Genomic DNA, 12,710 nt, shown 5'->3' on the forward strand with positions numbered 1-12,710 from the left:
GTTCATGTCTATAGAAGAACACAGAAAAGAGGTGTGCATGGAAATAAAACCAATGTACTCTTATGAGACCTTAAAAACATTCCTAGTTAAAAATCACTTCATGTTGAGCGTATTTGCATATTGTGAAGCCAGGAAAATATTTATAGATTTGAAGACAAAGTGTACATATCCCAACTTGTATGCATTTGTGATGTCCTTGTAAAAGAGTTTTGTGTCATTCTTCTTTTGTGAAGAAAAGATGGAGCATTGTACTAAAGCAGGAAAATGACAGGAGAAGGGCATCTGTAGTGGGTTTGGCCTCAGAACATCTTGTACTTCTGTGTAGCTATTCTGATGATGTAAAAAAGGAAGACATTACTTTAGACATGGGAACACTCATCCAAAGCAGAGTTTATAGTTTATGTAGAGGAACTGGCCAGGTTTCAGGGTACTGAACCACACTGATGAAGTCATTGACTAATTTGATTTATATTTTATGTGGCTAATGATGGGAGAGAGTCTTGCTGTGGTGATTTAGCTGTTCTATTGCCACTACATCAACAAGAATGGCAAAAAAAAATGCCCCTTCATGTATCAGACATGAAAATGCAAGCGATAAACAAAATATTCTAAATAGCATTCTAAAAGAAAATTTTGTAATACCTCTTATGATATGTTATACATTTTAAACTATCTTTGACTTCTTTGTATAAAAAGTATTTTTTCTTCTTTTTTCCAGCTTTACCTGCCTGCTTGTCTGGTGCACTTTAAATGAGTGTAATTTATATGTTTGTTACTTCTTGATCATCTGTGTTACCTAATGTGTTACCTAATGGTATTCTCAGTTTCTGTTCCAGGAAACTGGTATTCTCATTTTCTGTGCTATATTCAGACCTGAAACAGGTACCTTACTAGAACTAGAATTCAATGAAAGCTCTTAAAAGTCTATAAAGCACCGCTCATCTGCTCAAGCCTGGAGCCTGATAATCTCTTTTAGTTTCTTCCCGGAAGATAATTTTCGGCTTAATTATATTTGCTTCATATCAGCATTACCTAGGAAGGAGACAAAATGAAATAATGGCCAGGATTCAAACAGGTGTTGTACAGATTCAAAAACAACCATCAAGACCCACCATAAAATCTTTTGAAGCCAAAAGACTCTTAAAGAAGAAAAGGGAAGCAGAGGTAATTGTCATCTATATTGTTTTAATGCTAATTACATTAACTCAAACACCACAATTTCTGGGAAAATTTATGGTTGCAAATACTGTACTTGCACCATCCAAAAGCTACAGACTGTCAAAATGATAACAATTCAACCAATGAAAATTGGGCTGAATTTTTACACAATTATGATTTTGCAGGTTTTTTAAAATAAGAAGTGTTTTGATGTAAGAGAAATAGAGAAATGTTTTGATGTAAGAGAAATAGATAGGTAGTAATTTTATTGCCGAGAGTAGCTATGAATCTACTAGAAAGAATACATTAAAATGAAAACATTAATGTTCCATTTTGATTTGTGCATGATAACATTTTGCACCATAATGTTTCAACTGTTCTATAACACACTATGAAACCGTCTCCTTATTAAATGCTATTTACCACTGAAATTCACAATAACCTTAAATCAAACCAAGAGAGATGCAGTAATAAAAAAAAATCTGCATTATGTAGTACCAAAAAATTCATGGATTGTAATTCAAGTTCATGGATTGTATTGTTATTAGGGGTGCAGCTATTACTGCTTTTTACAACTGGGCAACAGTAACAGGTGTCTTTAAATTCAGAGTTTAGTAACCTTTAGTAAAACAGTTACTTGAATAACTTTTAGGAATACATTCAAGCTACTAAATCAAGAGCAGATCGTATTCCGGAGTATCTTGTTTCAAATCCCTATATGGTGAGAATTACATACTCTGCTAGAGCCCTATGCAAAATCAGAATTATCCTGCAGAAAGAACAGCTGCAAAATTCTAGGATTTTCTGGCTGGTGGAAGTAGGTGTAGCTAGAAAAGGGGAAGAGGGGAAGGAAGTGAAAGGTGAAAGATGGAAATCATCTTACCTTTATTCTTGGTGTAACTGATGCTTAAAATATTTTCAGTGTAAGCATTTCTGTTGTACTAACATGACATGAAAGTAATTCCCCAGTACTTGTTCTGTTGAACCTTCTTTATGTTGCTTTGTGAAGAGAAAAGGAACATAAAATTCTGTGTTACTTCTTCAGAACGTATACAAGGAGATAGAAAAGTTTGAGAAGTCTATGACAGGAAATGTCTCTGCAGTACATGGCCATGTGACTGACAGGTAACATTTGGATGTTAAATTGTTAAGAATAGACAGGGATCTGCCACGTGTCTGCTATGTAGACAGCTACTTGAAGAAAGAATAATGTTTCATTTAGTTTAAACTGTGATTATCCTTTGAATGGATGCCACATCAGCACTGATTTCAGGTCCAACACAGTTGCAGTGTCTTGAAATTACCTTTAGTTGTAGTAGGGACAGCTTAAGCTTCCTTCACTACTTTTTGCCATGTGTGCAACAAGGAAAGACACAAAATGCATCTTTTCTCTGTTAATTTCAGTCATTGGGTCTGTAAGGTAAGTTACCCTTGCAGCAAGATAGGAATGGTTGTGAATGTGCATATCCAGTAACACATTTCAAAGGGAAAAGAAGTAATTTTTATCCTGAAACTTATCTGTATGTTGATTTATTTGTGATTGAAAATTGCAAGTAATTTTCATTCTGCCACCCCTGGTGATATGCATGCCCTACTCAGAAGATGTAACACTCTTGCATACTGCTGTGGATATTTCTGTGTGTAAACCTGTGATTAATAGCTGCAAAACTACTCAGAGTGTATGGCTATATTGAGGAGTAACCCAACTTTCTTTGGCATTCTATGAGCCATCCTAATTTCCTGTTTCTGTGGATTTTGGCTTTTTATTGACAAAGAAATGAATGATTAGTTGGCCCAAGTCAGTGCTGAAAACTTCCTTTGGACCTCATGGACATTGTCAAGAAGTAGCCACAGAGCCCAGAGAGTGATGTTCTACATTTGTTAGACTTGCACATAACTATACAGGCGTCTGTGTGAAAAGACCCTTAAGAATGGTAATTCCAATCTTTCTTTTTTTCGCTCAGTCATATGCAAGAATTACTGCAAACACAGAAGTTCCAAGAAGCAAGTGTAGAAACTATACAAGAGACAAGAACTGAGCTGTTAAATATTTATTCAGATGATGAATATTTAAGGAAAATTCAAAAACGTGCACAGGAAGATGCATTCGCTAGAGAGCAACGAGCAAAGAGACGACGAAAAATGCTAGTGGATCAGTTAGCAGCACATGAGGCTCAAGAGGTGGGAAATTGTATGCTGAAGTACACAGTCCATGTGCATTTAATTAATAATCAAAAATGTGCTTACAAATATGAAACAAGTACTTCTAGAAGGCTGAATAAAATTTGAAGGGGATAAAGGGACTTGTACACACTTATGTCTGAGTATCTTTTATGTTAGCCCTTGAAAAATATGGGAGGTTGGCTATTCTTCATCACCACCCTTATGGCATACACCATACCTATAAACTCAAAAGAATAAAGTTAAGGTAGCAGAAAAAAGATTATTAAAAATCTACTGCAGACCTGCCTTCTATTCCCTGCCTCCCTCCCCAAAAGTTGAACAGCCTATGCTATCAAAATGTATACTGGTTCTAAAGAAGATTCTTGTTTAAAAACAACAAAACATGGCATTCCTTGTTTGAAAACCTGTATTTACAAATGTGTCATATGAAGGTTTTGATCTGGACTGATGAATTCTGAAATGGTTGTGCTGGGTCATATAAAGAATCAAAATTTTATTTGCAGGTCAGAGATTTGGTGTTTGATGTGTTATGAAATACCAAGATATGTCACTGGAGAATGTGTCTTGTGTCTAAAAAGGATTGTTGCAAATCATTACATTTGATCCTGTCCCATAAAGCACAAGGCTTTTAAGGTTTTTCTTCATACAGTCCTCCTTTAAAAAGCAGCTTTTAGATTACTAATTTCACTAGATTAGTAATTTTAGATTACTAATTGTCTCATTTATAATGATTCTATTGAAACACAGCCTTGTAACTTCCCTGTTTTTTTTGATTTCTCATTATTTTTTATTTCAGTGTTTCCCTGTGAGTCCTTGTATGTTTTGAACATATATAGTTGAGCTCATCTCTACTGCTAATACTAATAATACTAGTAATAATAATATCTCAAAATAGTAGCATTTCAGATGTGTAGTATCTCGAAAATATGACTTATTGCACATATATATATATATTTTAAGCCTTGATACATAATGTCTGGAGATTTTTTGGAAATGTTAAGAAAAAGTTTGTTGGGGTAAACATTTAGAAGTTAGATGCTGCTCAATGTCTGTCTCAGACCTATATTCTTGAAAAACACCAGTAGTGACTTCTAAGTCCATCTCTGCATATAGCCTGTCTCCAAGTTCTTATTCAAAGAGATTTATATCATCTTGTTGATACGCATAGGCCATGAAGAAGTTTTGCAACCCACTTGCCTGAAATCACTGCAGTCCCAAAGTTTGCTCTGTGAGTACTCTCAGCTCTTGCCGGCCCAGCAGCATGGACCACTGATTCTAAAAGTCATGGCTACTGGTCTCCAGAGCACTTGGTGGATACAGCTGATCAGACTGGCTCCAGAGAGGCTCCAAATCAAGGGAAAACTAGCAGTAGTGTTCCTAGCTTCCCAGGAAAAAGAATCAGCTTTGCTATACGAACAGTTGAAATCATAGACTACAGGGACTACAAGGAAATACAAATTAGCATTTGACTGAAACAGTAATCTGACCATATCAGAAAATATATTTAGTAGTAATTTAGTTCTAAATTAACAGAGGAAAAACTGTTTTGTTGGAACTTTGTGAGATTTCAGATGCTAGGTGTTACTTAAGAGGAGTGGGAAGCAAACAGAGGTATTTTCTTTTAAAAATGAATGGGTATAGAAAATAGTTCAAGATTGCTTTTCCATCTGTTAAGTGTTGAACCAGAAAGGGTGTATTGACTGAAATTGTAGCTTTTTATATGCATTCAGGTCTGAGTTTTACCTCCACTGCATAAATCTTGAACATGGAGTGGGATCATTTAGAGTGAAAGGAATTTCATCCCAGCGCTGTAATGTGTTTCAATGTTTATAAAAGTTTGTTTTAATAATCTTGTTCAATTTTCTTTTTTTGGTATGCTGCAAGGTGGAGCTTTGGAGAGAAAATACTTTACAATTACATGACAGTACTCTAGGTGGAGCACAGCATGATGCCAGTCAGGTCTTCATAGGCAGGTGTCGAAAGTATTTGATAGTTGTATGTCTTCATCCCAACTGAACATTTATCTCCACATTTCAACAAATTTTTGGTGATTTGTACTTGCTGGTTTTAACTCTCTGTTCAGTTTCTATGCCTCTGATTTAAACAGTTATCAGACATAATTTACTCTCAGCAGTAAATTGAGAACGTGAAAATGGGAGGAGAAACAAATGGTTACTAGCTTATTACTTGTCAATCAAATAGATTTTTGTGTGCTAAGGTCCAAGTTTTGGTCAAAAATGGTCATTTATGATTGCACAACAGCACAGAAATGTCTCACAAATCAAACAAGGAAATAGAAAAATAGAAAGACATGATATAGTAACTATGTATGAACAACATGAAATGTAAACACGTTAACGTTTGGCCACTGGATGCCACTGTTGTCTTAAGTAGGTAAACTGAAAAAAGCGTCTATTTTGCTTTCTTAAAAGTAATTTTTCAAAGTATTAATAAGTTGTCCCATTTGTGATGTTTATGATTTCTTCAAGCACTTCACAGTTCTCTGTGAAGTTGTTGATACAAAATGTTAGGTCAAAAACTTTTTCTACAATTTTTATTTTGTGTCCTTGTATGTTCAGAAGTTTCAAAACTTGCCAGCCCTTGGCTTGAGTACTTTCTGCATTCCTGTTTGTGTAAAAGATAGCTACCAATGCTGCACTCCTCCATCCAATGAGGATCCTTTTTGAAACTATGAGTTTGGAGTTTGGTGTTCTGAATCCTTATTTGTCTGTTGTATAGTTTTGAGTTAAATGCCTTTTTTGTTTTTCTTGTTCCTGAAGAATTTCCTACTGGCTCTCTTTAGGCCTAGTGACAATGCCGAAGTATTTGATCACTTAAAATATTGAAGTTCTCTACTGAAAATCTGTTTTGTCTGCTGTGAAGTGTTCTAAGGGAGCATCTTCCAGTTTCCTTTATGAAGAAGAAATTCACCTACAAGAAGGTGTTTTAATTTCTCACTGGACCAACTGTTTGCAATATTCAATTGATTGTTTGAGTATGACAAATGACCACTCTGTTAGGGTGGCTCCTTCAATTTCCTGCCAATGAGGATTTTAACATCCGTTTTCTACTGGTGAAGGCTTATAACTGCTGTAATAATTTGTGGTTGAGGGAAAGCAGCAACTAATGAAAAAAATTAAGGATAATAAAAAAATTTACTTGCAATAGGAAGTAAATTGTGTAACCTCTGCTCTTATTTGAAATCTTAATTGAAATACTAAGTACCATGAAACAGTGGACAGAATTAAGGCAGAAAAGGGCACTGTACCCCCTGTTATTGCCTTGAGCTCATGAAGGTAAGAGAAAATGGACAGATTAACTCTTCAGGAGGCAGCACTATTGGAAAATTTTGTCACCTGAGCTGTATTAAGTGACGCATAGAGTGAAGTTGTTATGACTGCATTGTTTTCCGTTTCAGTTGGATGTACGATGACAATTCCCTCCATAGATAAACAATTTACAAGTAGTACACTACAGATAAAAACAAAACAAGACACATTTGAAATTAGATCTTCATTTAGTGAAAAGCTTAATAGAGAAATAATATAGCATCCTGGTGAAAGACTCTATGATTAAGGCCTGAGATGAGTGCACATTTGTCATGGGGACTGTCTTGAGACTCAGTACTAGGAAACCAGAGGGCAAAGCGCACATTTTGGCTAAAATAAGGAAAATATTAAAATGTTTTTATAGTAGCTTAATATTTTCAAGTCACCAGAATTTAATTAGAATGTACTTATTTCCAGCAATTGTGAAGGGAAAGGAACTTTAAAAATATAAAGAGATTTGCTTGCGTGTTTGTTTGGCTTTTCCCCAACATCAACATTAAATATCTAAATTATTTAGAAAGTTCTTCTCTTATTATTGCAACTGCAATTGTCATGTTTTGCATTAGAATTCTATTACAGGTATCCTGGCTTCATTGTGTAGGACAGATATAGACCTCTTCATAGAATTTTTTCATAAATAATGTCATATGCAATCAAGTTGGATTTTTCATTTATAGGTGAAGTTACATAAGGTGTTTTGCCCCACACAGCTGATGAAAAAATCAGATTGTAAGAAAATTGAAGTGGCACTTTATTTTGGTGTGTTTTGGTTTTTTGTTTTTTGGGTGTTTTTTTAATTACTACTCACTGACTTTACTTATGCCCCTGTTTTTAGGAAAATGAATTTGAGATCTTCAAATCAGATCCCAATTTAAGTCCTTAAATTTGAATACATTTCATAGCAGTTTTGATGCATCAGAAGCAAATATTCAGCAAATCAGAAATTTCCTCTAGAATTCTGCTGTAGCATTGGTATTTGGCAATGATGCTTATAAGGCAAGATGATGTTTTTGTTCAGACTCAAAAGGAATTTTGGACTGTGATAGTCAGGCAAAACTTGATGTTAGATTAAGCATTAGTTTAGATACCAAGAAAAGTCTGGAGAAGTATAGCAGTGAGAAGATACTATTATGTTTCAAGAATACTTTGAAAAATAACAACTCACAGCCCTCAAAGTGTCTGTGTATATAGACCACATCTCCAGCAAGAGTTCAAAATTATTTTCCTTTAGTACTGCATAGTATATTATATTCATGTCCCAGTAAGGACACTGGAACTGTTGCCCAGAAGTCTTGTATTTTGCTTGGTTTTGAATTCTTTCTCATAGTCCCAGTCTGCTGAATAAGGAGGAATGGAGAATATAATTACCCAATTCCCCCAAAAGAAGAAAAAATTTCAAATCTGTAGAAAATAGATTGCTCAAGGAGGCTGAAGATTATGGCTGAGAATAGGACTGGTGAATAACAGGGTTAAATAAATAATTTGAAGAAAGGGTATATATTCAGATAAGAAGCTGTTATTTGAAATATGCTGCAGTTTCTTTCCACATGGGAAATAAGCACATTAAAATGGAGTTAGTCTGACCAGATGTGTTTTTACCAGATATCTCAGTTAAGACGTATTTTGAATTCTTACATAGTTGGTGCAAATTGTACCAATAAATAGATATTAATGTTGTTCTGAATTTATGTCCCATGTAAGCAGATGAATGTCATCATATGATGGCATTCCTATTTCTCATATTAGACACTGATGAATTTTCTAGGAAATAGTTTATCAACTGTGCTTAGTACTATTTTTTTTTATCTTTTAGAAGGTTTACCGGGAGGAGCAGCTCATTTACAGACTAATGAAACAATCTCAGCATGAGCGAAGGATTGCTACTCAACTCATGCACGTTCGACAGGAAAAAGAGGTGATAAGACAAAACAGAATTTTCAGGGAAAAGCAATATGAAGAAAGACGACAAAAGGAGTTCCAGGAAGCTCTTGACAGAGAAGCGGTAAAAGATTGATCTTTGAATTGCTGCAGGAATGCTAGAGTACCTTCCTGTTACAAAATGGAATTTGTGTTGTCTACTGTTAGTCTTCAGGACTTTTCTAGGGACGTGATGATTTAGTGATAAATATATTCTTTTGCCTTTGTTCAAATCACAGTGATAAGCAATAAGGATGTAACTGTAACTGTGGAACCGAGTGCATTTTGTACTGTTAAAAGTCTGGGGGAATTTTGCAGGGAGAAAGAACAGCTAATCTACCTGATCCAGTGAAAGGTGGGCTTGCCCATGGCAGCAGGTTTGAACTAGTTGGCCTCTAAAATTCCCTTCCTACCCAAACCATCCTATTGTTCCATGATCCTGTAATAAGGGATAAAGCTGAGTAACTGAAAGTCTAATTTTTGTTCCATACTGATTTTAACTTCATGGGAAGATCAATCTCTGTGCTGAGTTTTAAAAGGCACAGTCTCACAGAGACAACAGGATAATAACCTAAGGTCCTGTTTCAGCAATCATGTTCTTAATTTCATCTAGATATAATCTGTTAAAGTCTGTTTTTGAAAAGTGCTGGAGTAGTTTCACTCATGAGTGCTAATTTCTGCTTTGAAGCTTTAAGTTGATTAAAAGGACTTATAATTCTGTGGAAAACTGCCAAGTGCTATGTTCATAGTAGGCCATAATGTAATACTAGATTTTTTTTCTCCTGTCAAAAATGATCAGCAACTCCAAATCCTCCAACACAGCTGGAATCCTATGTAATCAGCAGCTATAGCTATTGATTACATCATCTCTTTAAGTATGCTTTCAGCCACCACCACAGGAGGTGGTGATGGAGCACACCACTACAGGAACTACTACTAATTTTCTGCCATGACCAGAAATCTTTCAAAGATGGAACAACACCAATAATATGAAATTATTTAAAGATCAGAATCTAGTAAGATAAATTAAACATGTTCTAAACAGGTTTTTACCCTGAAGGCTGCAATTTCACCGCTCTCAAGGACTGAGTATGTCTTAATCTGTTTGTCAAAAAAGAAGTAATGGACTTCTCCTTTATTTTATTCTATTTTAGAAAGCAAACAAATGAGAATTTGTAGAGGGAATAAAAATGCTTAGATTCATTTATGTGTTAGTTTGCCTGCTGGCTATGCAACTCTGGTGAGAATCAAGCTGTTCTTGTTTCTTAAGTTAGTCTTCATTTTCGGGACTGTATACCTCTGCACTTTCAGTTTCATTGCAGTCTCAAATTTTTTCCTTAAAAACAATTCTAGGCTCTTGCAAAACAAGAAACTATTGATAATGAAGAACAAATAGCCAGAGAAAGAGAACACCATGAGAAAATTGCTGCCGAAAGAGCTCAGGGACGCTATAAAAAGCATTATTCTATGTGTTGGGAAATGATAGGCCAAATCATTGATATCGCGACAAAAGTAGTAGAATATCGTCAACTGACGAACAAGTGAGTATGTAGCTGCTAGGCAAAAATAACAGCTGTTTGATAGCTTTCAGGCTGCATTAATCAGACTGGTTTAAGCATTATAGAAAATGATGTAGTTTCTCAGATATTTTACATGGCAGCTGCACTTAGTTTGAATGTGAGAATGGTAACCTTATTTTTGTATGACGATTGACTGGTGTGTAATACAGAGTGAACTAATGCTACTGCCTTAGCATAATTTCTTGAAAACTCAACTGACTTGAATTTGTAGGAGACCAAAATCCACTAGTGCCACAGTTTGTGGAACTGCTGATTTCCTTTGTTATTAACAAATTCCTTAGTTAAAAGTTAAAACTGAATGGTGCTCATCTCATCCTAGTTTGCTTCACATGGTGAACACTTCCTCAGAATAATACAGAAGGGATGAATTTCCCAAGTTATATAGACTGCCTGGAGTGTCCAATGTATGTCACCTGAGCCCAGATTCTTCTGAGTCCTCCATGCTGTGATTCCTTCTTCTGACATGCTCTCATTGTACAGTGTTTCTGAGAAGGTCCTACAAAGGCAGTAATGTCCAAGTGCCTGTGCCATGGAAGTGTTTCAAATATCATGGAGTGGGGCATTATTGCTGTGGTTCTTTCATTAATATTCAGTGATTTGATTGTGGGTTTAGATTTACAGTATTAGAAAGTATGCCAAAATTTTATTGCTTTTAGTGTAATTTTATGTTAAAATAATAAAAGAGTAACCATACAAAATACACATGATTATTTAATAGAAATTATATAAATTTAGGCTTATTTAGAATGTGTAAAATACTAGCCTAGGCACACAGTTTAGTGAAATTACTAACTAAAGAAAAAATTTAATTCATATAATTCTGAATTAATTTTGACTTTGAGGAAAAAATATTCTATAGATTTTTTTGGCAAGAAAAGGCTTTATAGCATGAAAGAAAAGAATATTTTGGGGCAGGGAAAAGTGGTGATAGCAAAACTGTTACTACACAGCTCTGTTAGCCAAATATTCTGTGATGACACATTTGTGAAAACACTGAAGCCTACAAGTGCCTACAGCTGTCATAAAAGCAAACAAACACTTAGAGGCTGTAATAATTACAGGATGCATTATAAACTATAACTAGTTTAGCATGTGCTTGTTTCATGAATGGAATTCTTGTAAATTTGGATACACTATTGTCAAATATCCAACCCTCTAATTTTTGATTTTAAACTTTTTTGGGTTTTTTTTTTCCTTTTCCTTTTTTCATTTTTATGCAGCTGTGTTCCACAAAAACTGATGCTGGATTGGAAGGAACTCTTTTTAAATGGAAAACCTGTATATGAACAAGCCTCAATTCAACCTTTGTCAGATGAACCTAGCCCAGAACAACTTGTAGAGCTGAGTAAAATGAGTCTGTTAGATGAAAAAGATTATGGTGAATACAAGGTACACCAAACTGATAAAGCATAATGGAAGATAATACACATTGCTTTTTCATAATCATAAACTTCATGTTGTGATCTTGCATTTTGTTCTATTACTGGTTTCTATCGCCAAGTTTAGACAAGCACTTTCTTTTCATTGCCTGATGTTTTGTATGAAAACTGTATTTGATGTTAGTAGCAGTTATAATTCCATTCTTATATATAATCTTGATTACAGTTCTTGAGTTGTAGGACCAACATGTTAATTACAATGCAGTGAATTTTCAGCTAATTTGAATTTAAAGGTATAATTAATATTACCAGATTGGAAAATGCAAGAGAATGTAGCCAGTAAAAGCAGTAAAATTAAATATTAGACACCTTACAAAACCTGAACTCTTAATTTCAGCAATTTTGAGTGAAAGCTCTCTAGCAAGATTTATTGGTTTGAGTGAACTATTTTTTTTAATACTGTAACCTTTTTGGGAAATTATTAAAAATGGCTGACATTTTTATTAATCTTCTGTTAGAATACAAGTAAATATTTTTCAGGGTATGTCATCAGCTTTTCAATACATCAGTGTTATTTAAAAATTGAAAGATTAAGGGTTTATGGTTCCTTGTTAAAATGTATTGTACAGTTTTTTAAAAATTATATTCATGGTTATATTAATTAAATCTCACTACATATTTAGACTTTTCAAGTAGCTTGGTAAGTAGAATGTGACAAAATTATGGCAAATACCAAGTCTTTTTCTTATTGGGGATTTATAACTACAATATATGTCTGATTTTCGTCCACATCCTGAGCCACTTGGTACATTTTTGTTTTGCAGTGAGTATAAATGTTCATTATGAGTTTCTGTGATGAATGCCTGAAAGCTCAATCTACTGTAGCTTCATTTTTAACATATGCTTTTCTGATTTATCTCTCTATAAGGTCCTAATTCACAACATACCAACTCATGTAGGAATTTTGTGATTATTTTCTTTGGTGAAAAAAGGGCTATATACAACATCAGCAAGGAGGACATAAAAGATAGGCAGGAAACAGAGAGCACTAATGAAAAATTAAGTTTCTCAGTCATAGTTTTGTTTACATTATGAAGTCTCAGTAATCTTCTACAAGTGTAACATCACTGAATGTCAGAAAAATTTATTGACGCATTTAAGGC

The 12,710-nt window shown here is 34.5% G+C and overlaps 1 protein-coding gene across 1 annotated transcript in view; it reads left to right on the forward strand.

Annotated features, from left to right (window-relative positions):
* The window catches only part of SPEF2 (sperm flagellar 2), a gene marked incomplete at both ends in the record, with an annotated part of 98,676 nt that overhangs the window by 9,959 nt on the left and 76,007 nt on the right, over positions 1-12,710 (forward strand). The window contains 6 exons of the mRNA XM_084224692.1: positions 1,027-1,164; positions 2,204-2,283; positions 3,123-3,339; positions 8,485-8,673; positions 9,942-10,129; positions 11,389-11,557. Coding sequence (XP_084080818.1) covers positions 1,027-1,164; positions 2,204-2,283; positions 3,123-3,339; positions 8,485-8,673; positions 9,942-10,129; positions 11,389-11,557 — 981 coding nt within the window. The remainder of the gene's footprint in view (positions 1-1,026; positions 1,165-2,203; positions 2,284-3,122; positions 3,340-8,484; positions 8,674-9,941; positions 10,130-11,388; positions 11,558-12,710) is intronic.

The sequence above is a fragment of the Fringilla coelebs genome, assembly GCF_963513975.1.
Source record: "Fringilla coelebs genome assembly, chromosome: Z".
NCBI classification, from domain to species: Eukaryota; Metazoa; Chordata; class Aves; order Passeriformes; family Fringillidae; genus Fringilla; species Fringilla coelebs.